The sequence below is a fragment of the Manacus candei genome, unplaced genomic scaffold, assembly GCF_025592945.1.
Source record: "Manacus candei isolate 608988 ecotype Guabito, Panama unplaced genomic scaffold, ASM2559294v1 h1tg000028l, whole genome shotgun sequence".
Classification (NCBI taxonomy): Eukaryota; Metazoa; Chordata; class Aves; order Passeriformes; family Pipridae; genus Manacus; species Manacus candei.
In genome coordinates, this window is record NW_026138076.1 from 805,405 (window position 1) to 829,288 (window position 23,884).

The 23,884-nt window shown below is 40.4% G+C and overlaps 1 protein-coding gene and 1 long non-coding RNA gene across 5 annotated transcripts in view; one reads left to right on the plus strand and one right to left on the minus strand.

The window, feature by feature from the left end:
- Positions 1-23,884, minus strand: part of PPARGC1A (PPARG coactivator 1 alpha) — a 367,739-nt gene that overhangs the window by 66,458 nt on the left and 277,397 nt on the right. Inside the window, exon 1 of one of the 3 annotated variants that reach the window (XM_051789839.1) lies at positions 3,167-3,371. The exons of the other annotated variants lie outside the window; for them this stretch is intronic. Within the exon in view, the coding sequence (XP_051645799.1) occupies positions 3,167-3,214 (48 nt within the window). The 5' untranslated portion in view covers positions 3,215-3,371. Of the gene's footprint in view, positions 1-3,166; positions 3,372-23,884 lie in introns of those variants that run through there. 3 annotated transcript variants of the gene reach the window in all.
- LOC127472152 (uncharacterized) overlaps positions 11,642-23,884 on the plus strand; it is a 32,435-nt gene continuing 20,192 nt past the window's right edge. The window contains exons 1-3 of one of the 2 annotated variants that reach the window (XR_007904886.1): positions 11,642-12,117; positions 12,253-12,352; positions 19,119-19,266. This is a non-coding gene — a long non-coding RNA (uncharacterized LOC127472152). Of the gene's footprint in view, positions 12,118-12,252; positions 12,353-19,118; positions 19,267-23,884 lie in introns of those variants that run through there. The other variant, XR_007904885.1, reaches the window with a different exon arrangement.

Sequence of the window (23,884 nt, forward strand, 5' to 3'; positions counted from 1 at the left end):
ACTTAAGTAATCTTAACTGCACACAATTTTTTTACCATTATTTTGGGCATAAGAAAAAAAAAAGAAAAGAATTAGAAGGCTTCCTTTTTTTCGTGCGCGACACAACCTTCTGGCAGCAATCTTATAATACAGAGATGACCTTTTTTGATGCTTGGCCGAAATCTCTGATCTCATTAAAGGATAATCTAGTTTTTGACTGAAAAGGTAGATTCTCAGCATCATTCTCAGGTTTGTGTGGTGGAGGTCAGTAGCTTATAACTGATGCCACAGACTTCTAAAGTATCCTGCTGATCTCTTACTGCTTTCATTTATAAAAATAGCTTCACTCTGTGAACCACCTACTTAAACATGTTTACTTTTGGTAATCTGCATTTTTAAGTTCCTACAGTGGGCTTTTGAAGTAATATAAACAATGGTATTAACAAAAAAAATTCCTGTTCATCACAGCTTTCATTTACCTGTAGTGACTGCAATGTCACCTAAGAAATGTAACTGCTGAAATGAAGTATATATGCCTTGCCAATGTTGACATGATAATAAAATCAATGTTTCTCAATATGACATTATGCTTCTAATCTGAGACACATTAGTAGCAAGTGTTCCTGTTATTAATTTATATTTGGCCTTTGGATGATGCCAGATTTAACACTCCAAGTCCTAAAACTGTCCTCATCTGACACGCTGATATTTACTGTTTGCCTATACATCTGTAACAGGTGCACCTGCATTGCTAACACACATTTTACTGTCTTCCCACAGTTATTTGATATGATAGTTATTCCATAACTATAGCCTTAATTTTACAGTAACATTTAGGATGATAAAGCAGTCACTAAACACAAAAGGCTAATTACTGTGCGTTATTTCACTCCAACAGACCTTTTTTCTCTTAGTTCGGGCGCAAACAATAAATTAGCTCAACTGCACTGATGGTAATGAATCATTATAATTAAGTATAATTCTTCATTAACCTTTTGGATGTTTTTGTGCCTTTGAACGTAAATTTAAAAAAAAAAAAAGAAGACTGGACTTGTGCCATATTAATTATATTAATGAAAATATAATCTGCATTTTATTTTTAACAAGTTTTTCAAAGTGCCAAGGGGATGAACTCAGGAAAGAGAGAGACTTGACAAAATGTGTGTCATGTGGATTCTCTCTATCAATCTTTGCAACCTTACTGTACATCACCTTCATTAAGCTGTGAAGCACTGGGGACGCTGATCAGCTACAGTGATGCAGGCCTTTATTGAGCAACACGCCATCCTGTCATTATGAGAGCAAGAATATAATACATTTTACATTGACAGCAAACATTAATGATTCAAAAAATGAAAGCTGCCTCCAGTACCTGTGCCTGCATTATTTTAGCTCAGTAAAGGTGATCCCCTGAGCCAAAGCAGCACGCAGACACTAGTATTGCTACAGGAAGTGCAACACAGGAGCACACTGGCAAAATCCTACCCACAGTTAATCCATCCACCACACAATTAATATTAAGATCAAACCCTTTTTTCCTTCTTTTTTTTTTTCCTCTGCACTATGAAAAAGTCATTGACATAAATTATCTATTCTGTTACTAGCTTGAAATTACTGCTGGAACTCTAGTGATTAAAATAAATCTTCAGTATTTCCACATAAGCTGGTTCCTCAATCAGCTCCTAGCAGCATTAGGAATAATACATGATGGAAAAATGAAGCTACGGCAGCTGAGACCCATGCTACAAGCCAGACAACAACCCACAGGATACTCCAGCTACTCAGAAACAATTAGGACTTTGGAGCCAGAAAGTCATCCACTTACAGACTTGACTCATAATAGCTACAGGACATATGAATTATCCATATCTATTCCACTTTACCAAGAAATCAAAACAAGATAAGACCAATTACAATATGCAAACAGAAATCAGCAGATACAATGGCAAGTTGCAAATATTTAAAACATGACAAAATGACTTGAGAATCCACATACATGCTCTGCCAGATAGGAAAAATATCCTGGAGAACATGGGAATGTTTTTGCTTTAGATGGGTAGCTCTCTACAGCATGAACATCTTAGTTAAAAAGCATCGCCTGTAACCTGTTTTTCCCTTCCCCATTGCCCGAGGGGACCATTTTAAGCACTTATTCCAAGCCCGAAGCCAGAGGATTAGTTCCTTTGAGTAGGTCTGTATTTGGGATTCCTCTCCATGGGGTCCAAAGAAAGTTTGCCTCGCTTCACAAGTTGCCTGAACTTTCAGGTAATGCTCCATTTTGCCGAATGCGAACATGCAGAAATCCTCAAACCTCACATTATACTCCAGGGATTACCACGGGGCTGCTTGCCTTTTTTTTTTTTATTTTTTCCTTTATGAATTGTAGCCAGCAGAAGCTGTGGATTTGATGTATTGCCGTCTATTTTTACACAAGCAGCAGCAGCAGCGGCGGCAGCAGCAGCAGCAGTTCACACAGTCCTGCATAAACTCTATTCTCATGGTTCATCCTGTTGTCTCTGCTGTACAGTGGGATTTAACCATTTGTTGGACTATTCGAATTGACTGCGAACCCTGCTCTACGGGGCATTAGCTACAGTGTCAGTATTCCAATACCACAAGAAGCAGGGAAACGTCTCCTTCCAGAAATCTCTTTTAAAAAGCATCTAAAGCCAAACAACAGGGTATTCATTCCTGTGTGTATTTTGTATTCTGCCGCTGATAAACAAGGAAAAAACCTTTGACAGAGCACAGTGAAAGAAGCAATTAAAATTTAAAGCCAATGGTTAATTTTAATTACTTTTTTTTTTAAAGAAATGTTACTCTTATTCTAAATAAACATGGCATTTTTCCAACCAGGCCACTAAACGCCACTGGAAATGCCACTTCAGACACCGATTCATATCAATATCTTAGAGCATAAATATTGCATATGACGGGAAAGCGAGCCAGAGGCACATGAAAATAGTTTCCAACTGCAGGAGATAGTATACTGATGACAGGAGCTCAGCTTTGATTTGCTCAAGGCATCGCAGAGTAACCTTAAAATAGCAAACTTACTGGAGTTAAGATAAGATATGGACTTGTTTGCAAAGTACGCTGCCTCGGCCGCCCTGCCAGTCCCCTGGCCAGCCCACCATCCCCGCCACCGCCGGCACCCCACGCGCCACCCACGCCGTGCACCCCTCACCTCGAGATCACTCCATACAGAGTCCTGGTTGCACATGTCCCACGCCATCCAGCTGCGGAGCAACGGCAGGAAAGCTGGCAAACTACAGTCCAGAGGCAGGCAGGCAGGCAGCAGACACTCATGCAGGCAATGAGACCCTCTCTGAGAGTGAATCGAAGGCACCTGTCTTACTACTGTTCCCCGTCACATGACAAAGCTATTAAAAAGTAGGCTGGGCTGTCACTCATCCAGCCTTCTGGTGCCGCTGCTCCAGCCCGTGACGTCAGCCAGGGGCAGACCCAGACTGAAGTGAAGTAAATCTTTGCAAAACCCGCTCAGACCTCGGCGGCCGCAGCACCACGCTGCGATTCAAGGCAGATTTCCACGCCACACCCCTGAAACACTGCTCCTGCTGTAGCACAGTTCCTATCCCTCCCCATCTTCTTTAATTTCTTGGCTTGCTTTCTTTGTCTTCCCCCCACACCCCGGCACACAATAGGCTGAGCTGTGCTTATTATAAAGAAAAAGTGAAGTGACTTCCAGCCGAGCTACAGCCTGCATGCGAGTAGCCCAAGCCCAACCTTTCCAGTGCCTGCACCGGCTCCTCGGCTCTGTTCCCTTTGGAGAGCCTATCCCACAGTTCAGCAAAAGTTACACCACATTCCAACATTTTTTTGCACTCGGAGATTTTGCACCTTGCCAAATGTTTTGGTTAGGTTAATGGTTTCTCAGGGATAATTGCAACTCAAGTTAGTTTTTCCACATCAAATGCATCAGCAACACCCCTCACCCCCACCCCAGCATTTCTCTGGAATGGAGTAAGCATCTATAAAAAACATTCCTACAGTTATCTCACCTGCTCCAAGGGGGGAGCCTGATCCTGTTCCCAGCTAGATTACAGTATTTTTGAGCTGCATTTTAATCACTTCTCTGTCTCAGTATATTCCCCAAGAAACCATAGCTGTTACAAGCAACTGCCTCAATCCTGCCCAGGACCACCCTGACCCACACCCGCCTCTCCCTATAAGCTGCCTCGGAGCATTTCTGTACAAACACCACACCCCGACCCTTCTGACCTGGACTCAGCATTGGTTCATTGAAAATAAATAAATAAAAAAAATCTCTTGTTGTGTGAAAATCCAGACACAGAGTTAAAAGACACGTCTTCTCATCAAAGTCTTTGCCAGACAACAGGGGCTGCTGCAGGTGCAACTGGTTTATGATGCCCCTTTGCACTGCATACACAACAAACTCCATGTACCAAACTGAACTGCAAAACGTTGCCCACAACAGGGAAAGAAAACTCACAAATAAAGGTCATGTTTAACTATCCCCACCTGCCTGCTTATTGTCTTAAGCTCCAGTTTTTTTAATTACCTGGGTGCAAAAAGTCTCGTGAAATGTAAGCACTGGCTCTGTCGTGCTGGGCTACCAGTCAAAGTTACAAAACTATAACTGATCATTCTCCATGTCATGAAATATTCATTTTCATTGTTATTTGCAAACTCGAGTATTCCAAAGGCTAAACGAATTCAATTATTATACAAGAGTATGGCAATTTTGCTGAGAGAAAAAAATAAATAAGAAGTACAATTCTTGAAATAGCCTTTTTCTCACAGACATTGGAAACTTCAGAAATGGTAGGAGGTCTCAGATATATTCTTTGCTTATTTTTGTTCCCTTGTAATTCATTATTGCCAGTCCTGATAAAATGTATATTTTTCCCAGCTTGTGCTTAAGTTGCAAATCACATCACACTGTCATATTTTCACCAAGCACAGATGACAAAAATGGCATTGTTCTTACTTTACTTAATTAAAAAAAAAAAAACACAGCAAAATACCAAATGACTATGGAAAGCCTTTCCTACAAATAATTAAATTAACGGTATTGCTTTGCTCTCATGACGAAAAAAACCTAATTTCCTTCCCAATTATATGCTGATTTAATGATAAAACTGCAGTAAATTATTAAGATCTGTGGCAAAGGTGAGTACCTCTACCCCCCGAACAGTCAACTGTGAAATAATGCTGGGCACCTGCCTGCCTGGAGTGGAGTTGGTTCTTATTAATTATTATCTGTGGATCCATGGCTGGTGGAATATTCTCCTTCAATACCTACTTATAATTGTGTTCATTGACTGTGCCAAATCCATCATCTTTTTTTTTTTTAAGTTTCATTCACACCTTTTATAGAAATGTATTTACACTGGAACATTTCATATTGCTGTTTTGGATATTTTGACCTGCTCATGTTGTTTCTATTTTCTACATTTCCACTTCAATGCTTTCCCTTCAAATTAGCAAGTTAACTGATAAATAAAAACTGTGACCTTAGCGGTGCTCTCACCATACAAGCTTTAGAGATTGAAGAACTTTTTTAGTGCACTGTGGACAGTGCGACCAATAGGTAATAATTAGAGTCCCCCCGAGCTTTTCTATGGCCACATTATAGCTTGAACTTTTCTGGCAGTGCCAGCGTTACCTGGAAGGGATGCCAAGCACGATTCCAACTACAAAAGACTGTGAGATTTCAACAAGGGTTCCCCATTGCTTAGGAAGAATGTTTTTTTTTTTTTAACTGAAGTGTCTAACGCCAGCCATAGTATAAATTTACCCACTAGGATCTTTTTTTCCACGTTTTAATGTGGGTTTTGAGCATAGTGCTTGTGAGAGGAGAAAAGCAAGGAAAGCAGCTGCAGCACTGGTGTAGTTTGGAAATGGCGCAGCCTCCGCATATGTAAATGAAACCTGTGAAACCCGGCCAGCACCTAAGCTGCTTCCTCAAAGGAAACCTTGTCTTCTAAACATTCCCTAGTAGCTTTAGCAATGCTCGTCCCTCTGTTTTGACAACACTAAAGAATTGCACAATCATCTTTTGTGGGGCAATATCTAAGCACACACATAGGATATTTGGTTCCATAACAAACACATACAAAGAAAACCCTCCTTTAGCTGGTAAAGTCTGCGGGTCTGTTGGATCCAATCTGCCCTGTTGAAAAGTCCATCATCAGACAACTTCCTCAATCCTTGTATTTCCTCTGTTTTTAGGTTACTCTGTACTGAGTCTCAGCAATTCCCAAATTTTGCGTTTTCTTCTTTAAGGGTCATAATTTAAGAAAGTTCTGCTAAGCCTTCTAACAGCATTGGGGCACAAATTCGCAAATCGTGATACATTTCCAACAGGACTGGAAGGTATGCCTGCCTGCAACAACAGGCAATGGAAATCAAAGACTGAAGCCTTCAAGCCCTCTGTCCTTGACTTTTTCCTGGATTCAGAATTGATTTTATCTCTTTCTCCTCTTCTTTCACTCACATCTTCTAACTATGGTCATGTTTTTATTCCCTGTAATTTCGGTTTCTTGAAGAAGCTACTGATTTTGGAGCCCTCATGATTTCAAAATCCAAAACTTTATCCCTTCATTATGGCACCAAGGAATAAAGATTTTCTTTTCTTGCTACTTTTCCAGTGGAAAAAGGACAACCAAACTTGTTTATAAAAACAGTGCTGGAGTTTCAGCCAGATGAGGTTTGCAAACCAGTTCTCACATCAGTTCAACCCTTTCTGCTCAACCTTCCAAGAGTGAATGGCCTTACAGCAAAAGATCAGACAATGCTGTCTATAAAAGAGGAATCTGCACTCCAAAGGTGTGTTAGCGTGAATGGTGTTCTATATAAAGTATATGTACCCTATTAATTTTTTATTAGAAATCTTCCTTCTGTGCATCTTAACTCTTATTTTTTGCACAGTACTGTATTTGTTTTCCAGTCCATTCTCTCTGTTCCACTTCTATCCTATTTGTTTGCTCCTTTTTTTTCCCCCTTCTCATCTTCTTTTCCTTATTTATCAAGTTCATCCTACCCAGAATATACCTTCAATAGCATAAGCCAGTGAGTCAAACTCCTTGAACTTCTGGGTTCATTGGTGCAGTAATTCTACGGTGGAATAAAGCAGTGTGCCCTCTGCAGTTATGACCTGAGATTTTTTTTAACAAAGAAAACCCACGATGGTGCTCTGTACCAGCTCTCTGGAAAGCTCAAGAGATCAGGGCCAAATTAATTCCTGGCCCAGCTCCGGGTCACAGGCTGCTGTCTGAGGAGCCGTATATTTGAGAGTCCAAAGTAACTTTCTCCAAATGGTGATGTGTTACTGACATCACTGACACCAGGCTGAATTTTGCCACATCTGCTTCCACAGACTGAGGGTTCAAATAAAGAGCACTGAATGCCAAGGTAAATCACTCGCTTGTTCACATGCAACTGGACCTGACTGTGACTATTTACTATTATTGCAGATTACCAGATTATTGGTGTTAACCAGGCTTGCAGATATGCAACTCTTTGTAACTGGTTGATTGTAGTAAAACCTTCCAGGAGTGCCTAAGTGAAGCAAGAGGAGCACAGGTACCCACTATAAGAAATCTTCTTATAATTTTTCTTATACCTCTCTGAACATTACACTTCACAAGCATACTTCACTTACTTATTACTAAAAACAAGAAAAGCAAACCACTCAAGCTGATTACATAAAAAAAACATTTGCCACTTGTTTCCCCCCAACATTTGGAGCCCATGTTCTACAGGACCCACATTTGCTATGATTTACAGGAAAATCCAGCTTGTCAGGCCTGCTAAAAGCAGCATGAACACTCAGGTGTTACTGTTTCATAGAAAGACTAATCTGTAAAAAAGCATCTGTATTTAAATTTATGGCCCCTATATGTTTGAGAAACAGAGTCGTGTAAACACACCAGTTTCCTGGGGAGGCTTTTATGCTGTTTGAGCACAGACACCAAGGCAAGACAAGGAGATAGATTCCAGTTTTGCACCTTCTTGCAGGTTGGCAGAGCAGGCAGGACCACATCAAAATCACACACCGTTGCAGATCTTCATCATCTCTCCTTTACTCACCTCACTGCTGATATTTCCTTGGAACAAAAGAAATCATAAAGTTCTTTTTATCCCTCTATCCTTCCACATGTTCAAGTCACTGGAAGAGATCAAAACCTGCTCACGTCTGATGTTATCAGACCCAGGGAACTGTTTTCTGGCATTCCTGTTCAGGGGCTGGGAGCATCTGCTCTGCACTCAGAAGTTGTGCCCTTCCTCTCCCACTCCCAGCCTTGCTGGGATGCTCACACCCTTTCTGGGCATGGGCAATTGTCTTCTCCAGCTTTAGCCACAGAGGGCAGAACCCAGAGAAGCTTCAGGGATACACCTCATATGTGTAACTCTATGCAGAGCTCTGGCTCCCCAGCCAGATAATTCTCATTACCCCTATTACCATCCACCTTGCACTATCTTTCCCAGGCACCCAGAGTACTACCCTGGAGCCCTTGTTCCCTGACTCGTTCATCATTAACGCCAATCTAGTTATTACCAACTTTTTCTGAGAGGGATCTGAAGAGCATGAAGAGGATGATCCCATAAACAATCACCATGGACTTGACATCTTAGGGTACAGAAGAGATTCCCTGATGCAATCGTAAGCAATCTGGTGGGAGCCAAGCCCGTTCCAAAGTTACCATCCTTCACTGAGGCAGCCGCCCAGCTGTCACACTGTGCTGGGGGCTTGCTTTGCCACCTGGCCATTCAGTCACCCAGCCTGGAGGGAACTTGTGGTGCCCAGGTTGCCACAGCAGCGCAGGAGAGCACACTCCCTGCCGGATCCACGCCAAGGCTCGCAGTAGCTAGTGGAAGAAAAAACTCTCCTATTTCCATAACACAGCCTATCTCCTCTCTAAAATGGCTTGTAAAGCGATTGCAGTGGAGCGCATGCAAGGCTGCAGCGCAGCACTGGAGAGAACAGCAACCTTTAAATACTCTAAAATCAAATCTTGTTTTACACAAAAACGCTATGGTAAAGTCGACATGAATGAAGCACCTTTGAGTGAAGGAACAGAAGGAAAGGCAGTGGACAGTTTTAGTGCCTCCTAGCAATTTTTTTTAATAAACTTGAGATGACAGACAGCCTTACCAACACATCTCTCATCTTCAAATATGACTTTCTTCAGAGAGAGCTCAGTGGAACTGAGTCAGCCTTTTTTCTTGGGCCTAGCTCTTGGCATTTTTCATACTAAAACAAAATATAATATGGAAATAATTCTGAACCGTAGGCATCTGACGGGATTTCAGTAACATTGGTCAGATTTTCTCTGCAACAATTTTAGGCAAACAAAAAATGAAAATATCACACAAAAGATCTAGAGTTGTTGGTGTGTTTTGATTTTTTTAAAAATATGCTTATGCATCAAGTCACTTTTTATAGAGTTATGCCTGGCTGTGGAGAAGGGCAAGCTTCCGCAGAAACTCCTGTGAGTGGGCAACAGAGCTTCACTTGCGCAGCAGCCAGTGCTCGCTACTTGGCCTCTGAAGGTTCCAGGCTGCAGCAGAGGTCCCCTTCCCCAGCCACCCAGAGCTGCTGCACCCTGTTTTCCTGAGTCAGCCAAGGACAAGCCAAGAGGAGACTGGGTCACCTCATCACAACAGTGAGCGCAAAGCAACAGTTTCACGCAGACAAGGCTTCTGAAGGATCAGCTTCAGCTGACCTCTTAACTAGTAGTTTCTGCCAGACAAAATTGAGCCCTGAAGTTATTTTTAGCCAGAACACTTCATGAATTGCAGTTAACTTGCAATATGCAAACTAGTGACTAGTGCTAGAGGAATCCCTATGGGTTTGTGGTTCCACTCTCTGCTCAAAAGTCCAATTATTCATTTTTCTTAGAGCTGCAATATTAATCTAAAAAAGTTGCACAAATGGCAAGAGATGTCATCCTCCCTCCATCCCCAAATCAGATAACCAAAATAAAGGAAGATAAGCATTTAGCCCAGGGCTTATTAGCTATACAAAGTGCAGCTATAAAACTTTGGAGGCTGACCCTCTCCAGCGACACTTTTGACAAGAAATTTGTCAGTGCTTCCACCTCTGACTCAAGCCCAAACAAGCCTGTGCAGAGATGGAATGGGAGAACTGCTAGACATAGAAAGGTTTGGGTGAGTTACTATTGTATTTTAATTTTATTCTATCCAAATCACTTGCCTATTTATCTGTATGAGAAAATGCAGTAAAACAAAAGAGGGGTTAAAGCAGCTGGAAGGGGTGACTGCTCTAAATACTTTGGAAGGGAATGAAAATCTTTAAATGGATTTAGGCAGGCTTTGAATCAGACCTTATCACAGAAGGTAGGACCAAGGCAGTTCAAAGCAGAAACTCCTCCGCACACTTCCACCCTTTTTTTTTTTTAAAAAAAATTTTGTTCTACTCAGGCTTCTCCAGCTTTCCCCTGTGAATGGAACAGGGATAAAGCACAAAGATTGTGTCAACTACCACCTTTTTTGACATCTTCGTTCCCAAGAAATTTAGTATTTGCTGAACTGGTTAGTTATTCTTTTGGGACACTGGTTAGTTATTATTTTGTAAGTGGTTACCAGTGAAGATTCATGGCTCCTCCCCAAAAGTCTGTACTTTCATTACTTCATGTCTATCAACAAATAAGGCAAGTTTGTTACTTAATGTTTGTCCTTAATGGACCCTACCATCGTAAAATTCCCTGACAATCTGACACAATTAAACATTATTTGTTGTTTCCGCTCTTTTGAGCAGAAGAGCAAGCCAGGGCAATGCATTTAAACAAAAGCATGTAGGATTCACAATGAAATAGAGACTTCACCAGAGTGCACCTTTCCTTTTTGCCCACTGCAGGCTCCTCCTTCCTCTCCGAGGAACAAAGAACCAAGTAAAAATAAGAAACTGTCTGAATGGAGGATTATTTTCATTTATGCTGCAAGTTGCTATGCAAAAAAAAGCTTGGAAAAAAAAAAGTGAACCAACACCAAAGAGCACTTCATCATAATATTATTACCAATTTATTAAACAAAGATTGCATAGACTTGAGAAATGAGTGTGACACATCCCTGGGGGTTTTTTGGAGGTAGACCTCCACCTGTTTCATTCTCACATGCACTCCTGTTTACAGAGACAGGGAAAAATGTTTGCACTTCAGTTCAATGCAACACAATTTTACATTGTTTGCAGTTTTCTTTAAGGCGAGGTAGGAGCATGCACAGCCAGCTGGAGATGTACGTTTTGGGGAGACAGGGCTACCATCTTCCAGGGAGACTGGTGGAAACACATGGCGCTTGTTAATTTATATCCTGGACAATGCTATAAATCGAAGCATTGCTGACAATTCCTGCCCAGTAAACATGCTCAATTTCATCTCCCGTAAAAAGGCAAGCAGGCACTAAATAGCAACACATTTTGATTTTCATTTAGCCACTTTAATGATAGGTGATGTTAGTGGAAAAAGATCATTTATCTTCAGATTTATTTTATATGAGATAAAAAGCCTTGCCAATTTTTTAAAATTCATTTACACAAGTGAATAAATCTTCCCAAACAATAAGTGGGAAAGTCATATTTCTTTAAGTTTGCTAAAATCTGAAAATGCTGATCTTGGAGTGAAATAGACAGCACTGGCATTTTAATCAAGATCATAAAGACTCCCGTTCTAAATAAGAAGCACAGCTATACTTCAGAAAAAAATATCTCCAATTTGGAGGAAAGCCTTTTTTAATGCATTTTGTCAAAAATCTCTGATAAATCAGGAGAGACACATGCAATCTTTATATCTCCTTCATTCTTAGAGCAGTTCCAATGTGAAGGCTACCTAAAAATAGGCCGAACCTAACCTTTCAAATATCTATACTGCTGCATACCAGGAACGCAAGCTTTCAGTGCCTCTCATGGCTTTCAAGAGCCTTGTGCTGTGCCTGTCCTCCTCTAGCACATTATCTCATGTTGCATATTACACCCAAGCATGAGAAAAGCTGCAAGTTACAATGTGCAGTGTGTTGCAATTATGTGATTTGTGTCCCTTCAGAACACACAAGCAGCAAGATCGTCAAAACCAGCCTTCCCTATTGGCTGTTTGATTTTCTGCCACAACAAGGACACCAACAACACTGAACCTAGTAAGTGGGGACGTGAAAATGTAGCTCTGCCCCAGCAGCTCTGCTCAGAAAGCACAAGCTGTCTGGTTTGCAGCACACCACTCTTAAAAATATGAAGGGGCACAATAAGGTCTTTTGTCTTATTGTTTTCTACAGTGCTTGCAGACACACTTCTACCCATCTAAAGAAGAGACTTTCCAACAGTGCACTGAACTCTTGATGACTGATGTAGAATTACAGGACAGCAGAATACATGGTAACTATTTCTTTGCATTACACTTTCTAAATTGTGATTCTGCTTGGCCTTAACGGTATAGATCAGATTCATCCCAAGCACAATCCCAGCAACTTCAGGTCAGTGGTACCTGAAAAATCAATAGCATTTAAGTTATAACATGGGAGATTTTGGCCCAGGCTGTACAAATACTTACTTTTATTGTAGATATTCTTCACTTGGTATTATGCTTCATTGAATGTATTTTGATGTTCTCTAATGCTAAGTACTCTACTTAGCAGGTTCTGAAGCTCCACTAGGAGCTGGAATAGGCAAAATCTGTACTAAACCAGGTCGTGGGGCTGCCCTGGAGGCTCCGAGTGAGTCTGACTTTTGCTTACATGAAACAGAAAATCACCCTTGTACCAGTTGTTAGCTAGCTACTCCTAGCAGGAACAAGCTCATAAGGACTTGCTTTTCTTTGTTTACTGTCATGCTCTGCTCTGACAGAGTCAGAAGTTTGTCAAAGCATTTTACTCTGTCAAAAAATTAACAAAATAACTTATACTGATCAAATAATGGAACAAAGCAGCATCAGACTAAACAAATTCCTTCAAAGAATTTTGGATGGAAGATGTCTTACTGCTGACAGGGAGGCAAGAATAGCAAAGGTATAGGAATAAAAACTACTCAATAAAATATAGATTTCATTATCACCACCTATTCAACTTAATTTTCTTGGCATCCATATCCCTAATGCAGGTTTGTGATAGATCGTACAATCACTTTTTAATTAAGCCCTACTGTGCTTTGTATTAAGAACAAGGCAGTAGACATTATGGCACAATATATCTACCAAAATATTTAATGCTTATCCTTTTCATTTTGGTATTTAAAAGTTGTTCTCTTAGGAGGTGGTATCAGTATTTAACAACATTCTTGACAGTAAGTATAAAAACAAAAAGTTTCATACTTAATCTAGCCATGTCAAAACTGAAACCCCTTAAAATAATTGCTTTCTGAATATATAGTATTTCCACTGCATTATTTTATTATTACTCAGCTTGCAACATCTTAAGATGCAAAACTTGTTCTTTTCCTACATACTGATGAGATAGGAAGTGGCACGAGGATAGAAAACTGACATTTGACCAATACAGTTGAATGGTACACGAAACAGATGTTATCATGTCACAAAAGATATATTTAATGAGAAGTTGTAGAAGACTGGAAGCTTCCTGGGTTGGTAGTATTTTCTTTGAGGTTTAGCTCTCATTCGGTGTATTGCAGCTCTGCAGCCTGTGATGGGGCAGATCCTCTAAAAGAACAGTGCTCTTCTTCCAGTGGAGTACTGGCACTTTTCAGAGGGCAACATTTACTTTAATTACTAAAATGTACCCAATTTTTTCCAAGAAAGAAAAGGTTGTTGTTGCATATATAATATGGTTTCAGTTTTTAATGCCAGAAATGAATCAGTAAACATAGTTCCATTATGGTATACTATTTCTTATTCTGTACCCATAGTAACCAAATTAATTTCAAGGCGCTGCTGGCATTAATTCAATCTGAAGCTCACACTTTGGATTTCACATAGGTGCCTTCATCCTATTCTTCTTCTCAACTAATAAAATGTTAATATATGGCAATATATTTATTTCTGGTTCAGTTCAAGTTGAGGTGTGCAGTACTTTGCAGAAACCTAATTAATATCAATCATATATTACAACATTGTGTGGTTTAGTATACAAAAAAAAATGGTACTAGCACATGAGCATGAAACAGATGACCCAGGACTTCATTTCTAGCTGTAACTTCTCTGTTTCTAGGATAGGGAAGGCCAGTTTCTCCTTACCTTTCAATCTCCATTAAAAAAAAAATCCCTAACATACAGCAAAGAACTACAATAAATATATTACATAAGAAAAAAAAACAAACACAAGAATAAGGAGGTCTTGGAGGATGAGATACCGACAAAACCAGGACACTGCCCCTGTACCACCATGAGTTTGGTGTGCACTGGCAATAAGCTGCTCCCACAGTGACCCAGCAGTGCTGTCTTCAGCAGCACGCACTGATACAGGTTTTTCCACTGGGACCTACCAGCCTTCAGCCAAAAAATCCCATCCAGTTGATAGAAAAAAAGCATCTCCACATCCCAGGAACTGCACTTGAACTACTCAGGAGACATAAGCAGTTCAATAGCTGTGGTGTTGACTAGACCTACTCTAGACCACAGCAAAATGAAATACAGTTATTTTGTCAGAACTTAATTTGGGCAACCTGAGACCCCAGGCACACTACTATTATAAAGTCTCAATATCTGCTCTACTCCCCATAGTTAAAGAGGTTTTGCAGCAACAGTTCATATTTCTTGGAGCCTTTTTTACCCAGCTGCTCCCACTCCCATGTATTCCCAGAAGCTCTAGTGTCCCCAAGTATTTTGGTGCTTTCAAAATGCCCATCTAAGAGAAATTACTGCACTGAATGGTGCCCAGCTTGATCCAACCATGGCCAGAGCAACAGGGCCATATTCTGTCACCCTTATTCACTACATACAACAAGCAGTCCCATGAAAAGGGTGAGCTGGTGTGAAGAGTTAAGGCAAACCTTCTGGATGAGCAGAGGGAGTGTGGGTGAGCTGTGGCTCACCAGGTGAAGATCCTTGCTCTGAAAAGAATCACCATCATATGAGTGCATGGAAGCTCAGGCCTCAAGCCTTGCATGGGTCATAGACCTGTAGCAAAGCTTGGTTTTGGCTTTTGAACATCCCATCTTCTGGCAAAAGTCACAGAGATGTTTGAGCAAGCCCACAGCTTGGTTGCACTGGCAGCCCCATCCATGGACACAGAAGACTCAGCGGATCGCTCCATCAGGCACATCACTCAAGGCTGTAAGCCCAGGCCTTTGCAAATGGACCCATCTCAAACCAACCTGCACACCACAGGACTGCATTAAACACAGAGCCCCTCTGATCATTTCTGGTTCTTGCATCGGGAACTGAGCAGTAAAACTTTCAGGGGCCCTAGTGAGCCCCTGGGCACTCACACAGGGCTCTCTATGGCCTTGAGCCCTGCCTGCATACTGCATCCAAGGGCACAATATAGTCCTTCACTTTTACCAACTGCTATAGAATAAGAATTCCTAGAATGGCCCAAACCAGTTCAAATATGGGTACTTTCAGACTTCTTTTCTATTCCAAATTATGTGCTTTGCCAGCTTCAAAAAAACAGATGGAAAATACATCCCTAAATGTGCACCCTTGTGATCATTCCAAAAGGAAAGCAGCACCAAGTAGCTTAAAACGTTTGCTAGAAAAACTCTTTTCCATATCATGCAAATAGCAGACAAAAATAACTGCTAGGCAATTGATATACATACAAATATTGGTTATTTTAAACAGTAATTTGTTATTGAGGACATCTCACTGAAATATTATAATATTCAATTTCCTCTGCATTTGCATGGAAAAGGAGCTGGAGAGCGCATGATCATTCATTTAACTATTACGTAAATATGTCTATCTAAGATCACACGGCTTTCAAGCCAGAGTTCAAATACATGTTTAATGCATGAGAGTATGATGAAGAAACTTGTGAACTCACAGGTCTCATAGCCCAATCTCAATCAGATACGAGCTTGGTGTAAATATGTACAGTATCGTGTGCTTTCAATAGCACCATGTCTCCAGGCAGCAGCCTGACATCAGCAAAGGAGACAGGTGGTTCCCTTTCCAAGCCGGGAGGGGAGAATAAAAGGAGTTAAGACAGTGTGTAAATATAGCAATATTTTTTCCTCGGTGTTTTGCTACAGTTTTCAACCCTTAATGAATCTTCAGTGCATGAACAATTCTCATAACATCTTTGCTACAAATCAGTGAGTGGATGTCATGTCCTAAGATATTTATAACCTTAAAGGTAGTGGTAAGTGATACTGTTTGGCAGCCTTGGTTTAGAAGTGCTGAAGATACTTGCCTTTTGGTTTCATAAGAAAGGAGCTCCAAAAAGCCACAAAACCTCAGTTTCCTTGCTCTAAATGTATCCCTTTCATATAGCAGGTCACTGTTACTAATAATGCCTGTAAGAATGACAAACAACAGTCAGTCACCGGCACAGAGTACGTCACAACTGCTTTTAGATAGCTCAACTTTGTAAACTCTAACAGTGTGAGATATGCTAAACCCTGCACAATCCACAGTAGTTTGATTTTGAATCTCACATTACAAGAGTTCACACGTACACTAACCTGCATATAGAATAACCCAATTCGGCCTTTCTTTCTATCTGTACATAAATAGATACTTTTTTTTTTACACAGTGACAGCCACTGCCTCTTAAACCATTTTCTTTTGTTGCATTTCCTTAGAAACACAAATCTTGTTCCTTGGCAGCAGTTGCTGTAAGTGCTGTACCACATGCCCAAACTAGTTCTCAGTCACAGCTTTAATTCACAGTAAGTGGCACGAAAGGAGGTCAACACTTCTCAGAAACCACTTTCAGTTCTTTGCTGCTTCAGTATCTATTCTATAAAGCCATCCGCCCTAACAGAAAGAAAGTTGTTTCTTATATTGTGTCCCTTGCTTTTTTATTATTGTCATCTTTATGGAATGGGCTGCAGAATGTATCTGATGGAATAAAAGAAGATTATTCCTGGAACCACATTCCTGGTCTCCCTTTTGCAAGATCCTAAAAATATAAGCAAAAAGAAAATAAAAATTAATACTTTCTGCAACAAAACCAAAACGCTCCTTTCTTTTTCAGTGCAAAAAGACTTTATATAAATGGCATCTTGCAACTCAGTGTCAATCACTGTCTCTTACTTTCAGTTCAATTTACTTGCTTACAGAATGATTGGTTTTTTTTATCAACCCGACCAAGACATCATGGAGCTTGAAAATCAAACAGCCTTCTTTTTGCCATGATGCATCACTGGCAAGAGGAATGTCCTTGCTGACAATATTTTGCTGTCACATTTGCCTCTACAGCTTCACTGCCTTCTCTGTGATCAATGAAAACAGATTTTGACCTCATCTATTTCATTTCAGACCATATTCTGCCCTGAGGCACATGAGTACAACCTATCATAGTTATAGTGGCAATTGGGGCAGAATTTGTTCCTTTCCTGACAATTCAATATGTGATTCATGAACCAGAATTGAATCCAGCTCTCCTTTCCTACAGCTCCTCTGTTTCTTTGGCATTAGCATCAGTAAAAAAAGAAGCAAAGATGAATTTATGTTGGTCATATCAGCAGAACTGCCTGGGTAGTCAATAATCAGACTGTTCGGCAAGATGCTACCTGACCAAAAGTTAGTTACTGTATTTTATTTAAACAGCTTATCCGTACTCTGATTGCTTGCTTGACTTTTCCCTGTGTTTTTTCACTAATGGGATCGTAAGACCTGGAAAAACACCTCCTAGTCTTGAACATTTCTAATTGGCTTAATAAAGCAAACTGAAAAAAACATAATCCTCTCCACAACCATCACCTTAAAAAACATACCCATACTACTAGATGTGTAATACATAGGGTATGCAGCACTAACTGGATGATCAAGTTTCCCATTAATCCCCAAGACAATGAAAATACTTTTGAAAATACAGGCTCCATTTCTATTCATATGACCCAAAGTGCCAACACCTGTATACATTCTTTCATACAGCTCACTGCACAGCTGAGGCGAACACACTTCAGCACACACGGTCCAAAATGGACGCACAGGAATGCCCTCGGATGTGCAGCACTCCACTGACCAGCTTATGCTGTGGGGCACTCCCTCTGCATGACTTACAAAAGGAGGAGGGTCTGCTTGAGACCACCTTTAGAGCGTTGGCGCTTCAGAGCCAATAACAGGAGCTCATTTTGAACCCTGGAGGTTCCCAGTGTCTCCATGTCTCACTCAAGATGACAGGCCTCACATGCATATATTGTATTATAATTTTCTGCAGAACTCAGTTCCCAAGCAGGTTGGAAAGGTTGACATCACTTTGAAAACCACATCTAAGACATGTAATGAACTGCATACAGGAGACTAATCTATAGTAAATTTGATGTACAGTAAAAATAAACTCCTTAATATAACAAAAGCAGTAATCAACATATTGCATATTAGGCCTGCAAAGCACCAATTATCTGATGAAGAGAAGTAATGCGAGATAGTTACAGTTTCATCAGTTATTTAACTATTTACGCCAATGGAAGTCAAGGAAAACAATGCCTACAGAACCACACGTGAAAACTCACATGAAGGATTTCAGCCAAGATTTGAGTTTAGATTTGAACATAAGGAGAAAAAAACTATTCAACAATAAAACAACAAAAATAAAGGTCACAACCTCCAAATCCTGCTGCATCTTGCTACTGTACTGGTTATGAGAATACAATTTTTGGAAGCAAATTATTTTAATTTCCCTTACCATTTAAGAAAAATGCATTCAAAGCAAAACACTGAGCCTGATCCTGCCCTTCTGCAACCCCATCAATAACAGCCTTACCACACACTAGAGTGAAGAAGGATTTATCCTTTCCCATGGGCCATGCTCTGAGTTCTTAATTCAACACTATATTCACCAACTTGTTCAGTGAGATTAGCTGTGGTTTCAAGTGTTATTCACTCAGGCAATGGGTCTACAAACACCCTCTTGCTCTGTACTGCCAGACCAAAGAAGATATGAATAATTTGGGACACATTACCAAAGGCTCAGAGTATCTTCTGTGGGGTTTTCTTTGGAGTGAGAGACCTTCCTGTGTGTGAAAATTGGCCTTGTAATGAAATAAATAGGACTCACTTCTCTTCCTTTCCTTTTTTTAGGTAGCATGACCTAAAAAAGGATTTGCAAACACACTTGGAGAGGAGAGAGAGAGATCTTGTGTCTATTGGATTTTTGTTTATTTTCTGCAGTTATTACAGAGAGTTTCTCAAAATTCTCAAACATCTGTGAATCTTATAAGGTTCATCTTTTCAAAGTGCAATGTGTCTAGTTTAAATTTCTTTTACTTCTTAGTATACTTATTACACTTACTGCAAACTATCCGAATGCCCACACAGTGCTTTAAATGGGGCTGCAAATATCCCTTGGATCACCATCAGCAAAAAGCTTCTCTTCCTAAAGGAAAGTAAAATTCAGCGCGACTTTTGTATTTTGTAAAACTGCAGGAAAACTTCTGCCTTAAGGGCCGAGCCCTGCTCCTTCGGCACTGAACCAGACCAAGAGGGGTCTGTCTGTGTGCCGCACCAGAGTCGTGCTTGGAGGCAGAGCACGACGAGCCTGCCAGAAGTGCTGATTCACTGCAGACACCAAAGAGGCTGCTTAGTAGCTAAGCTGGGGGGCAAAAAGATGGCACAGAGGAGAGGCGTCTTCATCAGTGCAAATAAATAAACAGGAGGGAATGCCAGAGCTGTTGCAGAGACTGGATTCCCCGAGACCTCTGCTTAATACATGCGTGTTAGTTCGCTTATTGGAACAAAACCTGTTAATACAGCTCTAGCCATAGGGGGGGAAATACTTGCAAATGCACAGAAGTCATGTAAATCAGAACTGCTGCTCTATTTTACAAGAAAATTTCTCCATTAATAATTTCATGACTTAGAGCAAATGAGCATGGTTGGAAACAGGGGACCCTGCTGATACTAATCTGAAGGCATAGGATACTTTCGTTTCTCTCTCACATATATACCAGACGTACTCCTTGGCTCAAATCTGGGTGTGGACTAGGTGCTTTTGTGGCTAAAACACCACCTTCTAATTTGGTTAAGTCTACTAGTAACTTTTTTTGGTTTGGAGTCGCAAAATGTTGCATAAACCCTCCAGGATTTTAAAATCCAAATTCTCAGAGCTGTCACATTTATAATTAGAACGATCTGATACGACTGGCATTAGTGTGAGGTAGGAACATATCACAGAGGGCCAAGCAGACAAACTAAAATATTTCTCACCGTTAGAAAGGGAATTCTTCCAAGTAGAAATGTCAGTTGAGTCACAAGGGCTCTGTGCAAAAGTAGCACCTCTTCATCCTCATACCTACTCTTAGAAAGTCCTGCACTGTTGCTTAACTTAGTCCAACAGACCACACCACTTACCAAAGCCCTGACAACAGCCCTGGCTCCCTGTGTTAAATCCAAATTCTCCTCTGAGTAGAAAATTACTTTTCTCTAAGTGCAGGTTGTTTCGGAGCTACCTGTAACGCCCCCAGCCCATACATAAAGACAACATGTTCATATTGCACATAAAAAGAGATGTCCCCACACTGAAAAAAATGAGGTTTGATAAAACACCTTGTCATAGAATCCCTGGATGCAGAGCCAGTTGCAAGTGTAACCTTTTTATGTGCTGCTGAAAGTACTTTTCAAGTTGTTTACCTCCATATTGGAGAAGGAGAAAAAGGAAGTAAGAAAGGAGGGAAGGAGGGAGGGTGCACTATTGTAGCTACTGAATCAGCAAACAAATGAGCGAGAGACAAAATGAGAATGGCTGTAAGGAACCTGGCACCATCAGCATGTTGAGTGAAACAATAAAAAAGAGCCTGGAAGAAAAGAGAAACACTGAATGCAGATACTAATTTTTCCTTTTTTTTTTTTTTTTCTGGAAGAGGATTTATGATGCCAGATTTCAGTTGCCTCTTAATAACAACACCTGGCTAAATACAAATGAAATTAATTTTACAGCTGCAATCTTTCCACATTTTGCACATGGTGATTTGCTGAAAGAAACCCTATCACAAGGTGTCAAAAAGGAACATAAAACATAACATGCAATATTTTTTGAGAGACATCAATTGTAATTATATGAAACCTAACAAAGCTGCTCCAGGGAGAGGTGGATAGAGTTGCACAGCAGAGAGCCTGGCCCACCATGCAGATGGCAAAGCTCTATCCAGGCAAATACAGTGGGAAGGCCACAGGGGCTCACATGTATCAAACAATAACAACAATGTGTCTCTTCCTTCTGCCATCAGGTCACTGAAACCAATGTGAAAGTGGAATGGAGATGAAAATGCTATGGTCAGGTATTAGGTTAGAACTTCCTACATGACATGAAATTACAACCATCATCCCTCATACCTCTTACTTCCACATGACAACCCCCATCCCATATCCTAAACTAAATCACTGGTCTCAAAAGTTTTACTAGCACAGTATGTGTTGTTGCACTCTTCATTGCTATGTATTTAGTTTTTCTTGAAAATCAGTAGAAACTGATCTGTAACATAGACCTGGTATTAAAGCACACTTCTGACTAGCACTGTACCAGTGCTGTGTGGAAAGCAGAGATGGCTCTGCCAAGAAAATATGAAAAATTTCTGAATACTACATCTGAGAAACAAGGTGTGATACTTATTTCAGTGTTAGGACAGGAGTAGTTTACCTGCTCCTTGCTCTCCTTACCCCATGACCAGACTCTGGAAAATATTTCTGTTTCACTGCTTGGGAGAATGAAAGATGGTGCTGTCCTTTAGTCTGTGTACCACACCTACAAAATACATTTCCAGGAAAGTAGTATTTTCTGCGTTGCTTTCTGGTGGTGAGGGTCATATTATTAATGCATTTGGCTCACCTTCCTGCAACCAGGCACGCATACAACAGGAGAGGAGACCTGCAAACTGGTCACAATTGTACTAAGAAGGCATCGGGTCCTTTAAAACACAAAATCCACAATTTCATGAAATGGATCAGTGTTGAACAAAAATCTTCTTTCTCGGAATTAAAATAGGCAAGTTGCTTTCTGGTATTTCACGGGACTCACATATTATCACGAACATGATACATGTTAACTATGTTATAGCACCAAAAGGTCCCTATTTTTTAGATTTTGCTCTTCTTTGAAACTACAAGGCTCTACACTGGCATGAACACATGGAAAGATATTACCCCTGTGAGAAAGCAAAATAGTATACCAGCTTTCCTGGATAAACTATGGGTAAACTATGAAATGTGAACAGATGTCTTTTAAAGTATGAAGAATGACAACCAATTTTAAAAAATATGCTGAAGAAAACTCTTTGTAAGGTTTGGTTTTTTCCTTGCTTTGGTTTTCTGTATTAACACTTGGGCTTGCACTCAATATTAATCCCTCCCATATTTCTCAGCTCTTGTGTAGAAAACACACCACAGTCCTACAGCTGCGGCATTTCGAAGTCTGCACAACATGCTGTACATGCCATTGGTTGACATTTTATTGACAACAAAGGCCCGCAGCACAGCAGTGCTTTTAGAGATGGGATTAACATAATGAACTCTATCTTCATGGCTTTTTCATGGCATTTCTTTATATAAAAGAGTGAAAAAAGACCCAAACCAGAAACAAACATTTTTTTCCTATTCTTTTAGGACACAGTCCCCTCTGAAATAACTGTACACTCCTAAAGGAGAGAAAAGTCTTTAAATAAAGGAACACATTTGTACTTGTAAGAAGAATGTAACTGCTGAAGAACTAGGGGGAAAAAAAAGTACTGACCTTTCTATGAGGCAAGAAGAGCTCAAGTGTGGGGCCTGCACTAGTACAACATTATAGCTGATTGAGTAAACTCCATCATGAGATAGTAACATGAACAATTCCTCGACCTCCTACCACGCAGGGACAGGCTGAAACAATTTTACAGCAATGCAAACCACCAAGGTTTCAAAATTCTTAAAACTACAGGTACAAAATCCAGCAGGTATTGCTTTAAGTCAGTCCCAAGTCAAATGGTCCTCATGCATGAGCAGTACGCACAAACACAGCCACTGAACCCAGCCTAGGTTTGCCAGATGCCCCGCCCATGTTTGCAGGATAGTCTCAAACACAGGAGAGAGAGTAGCACCCTGAGCAGGAATCAGCAATTTTGTCTGCAAAGCTCTGATCCTCCCCTCTTAAAGCTTCAAGAAAACTCTTCAATGAAAAAGTTCTTGGCAGAGTTTTCATCTGTTCTTGGCTGGACTCGCTAGCCAAGTCTGAAGCACACAGAGATCTGGTTTATTTTTGTCCTAGTACATGAGTAAAACCCCACAATATTAATGTTTTTTACAGAATTAAGTGGAGCAATCACACAGACATCAGGCCAGCTTGAATGTAATTGCTAAAAAATGAATTTAGACAATTAGGAATTATGGTTTCTGACTTTTGCAAATTTTCTTTCTTTTCTTTTGGTCTGTCCCTTTCTGAAGTCCTGTATCCCAGCCTTCCTTTTAGTAGTCTTCTACAAACACATGAAAAAACTACCTATGTATCTACATGAGGAACTTTTTCAGCCCCTTTAGTGGGTGACAACAGAAGAACATGGCAATTTGGTATGAACTCAAACTGCAATTTAATCAAATTAATGTTGCAAAGGTGCCTTAATAAGAGATCAAAGTAAAAAAAAACTGTAAAAAAAATCACAGTGGCCACCAATTGCAGCAAAAACCTGTCTGCAGCTGAATTGCCAGCAATAAACGAAAACATTATAACCACTTAGAAATTAAAAGGTGCAAACTAAACATGCAAACTGCTTACAAAAATGGGGCAAATTACCCTGGTCGCTGCGGAAGTAGAGGGTATTCAGCAACTTTCCTAAAAGTTCTGTCAACTTGCAGAATCATAACTCAATTTCTCTAGGAAG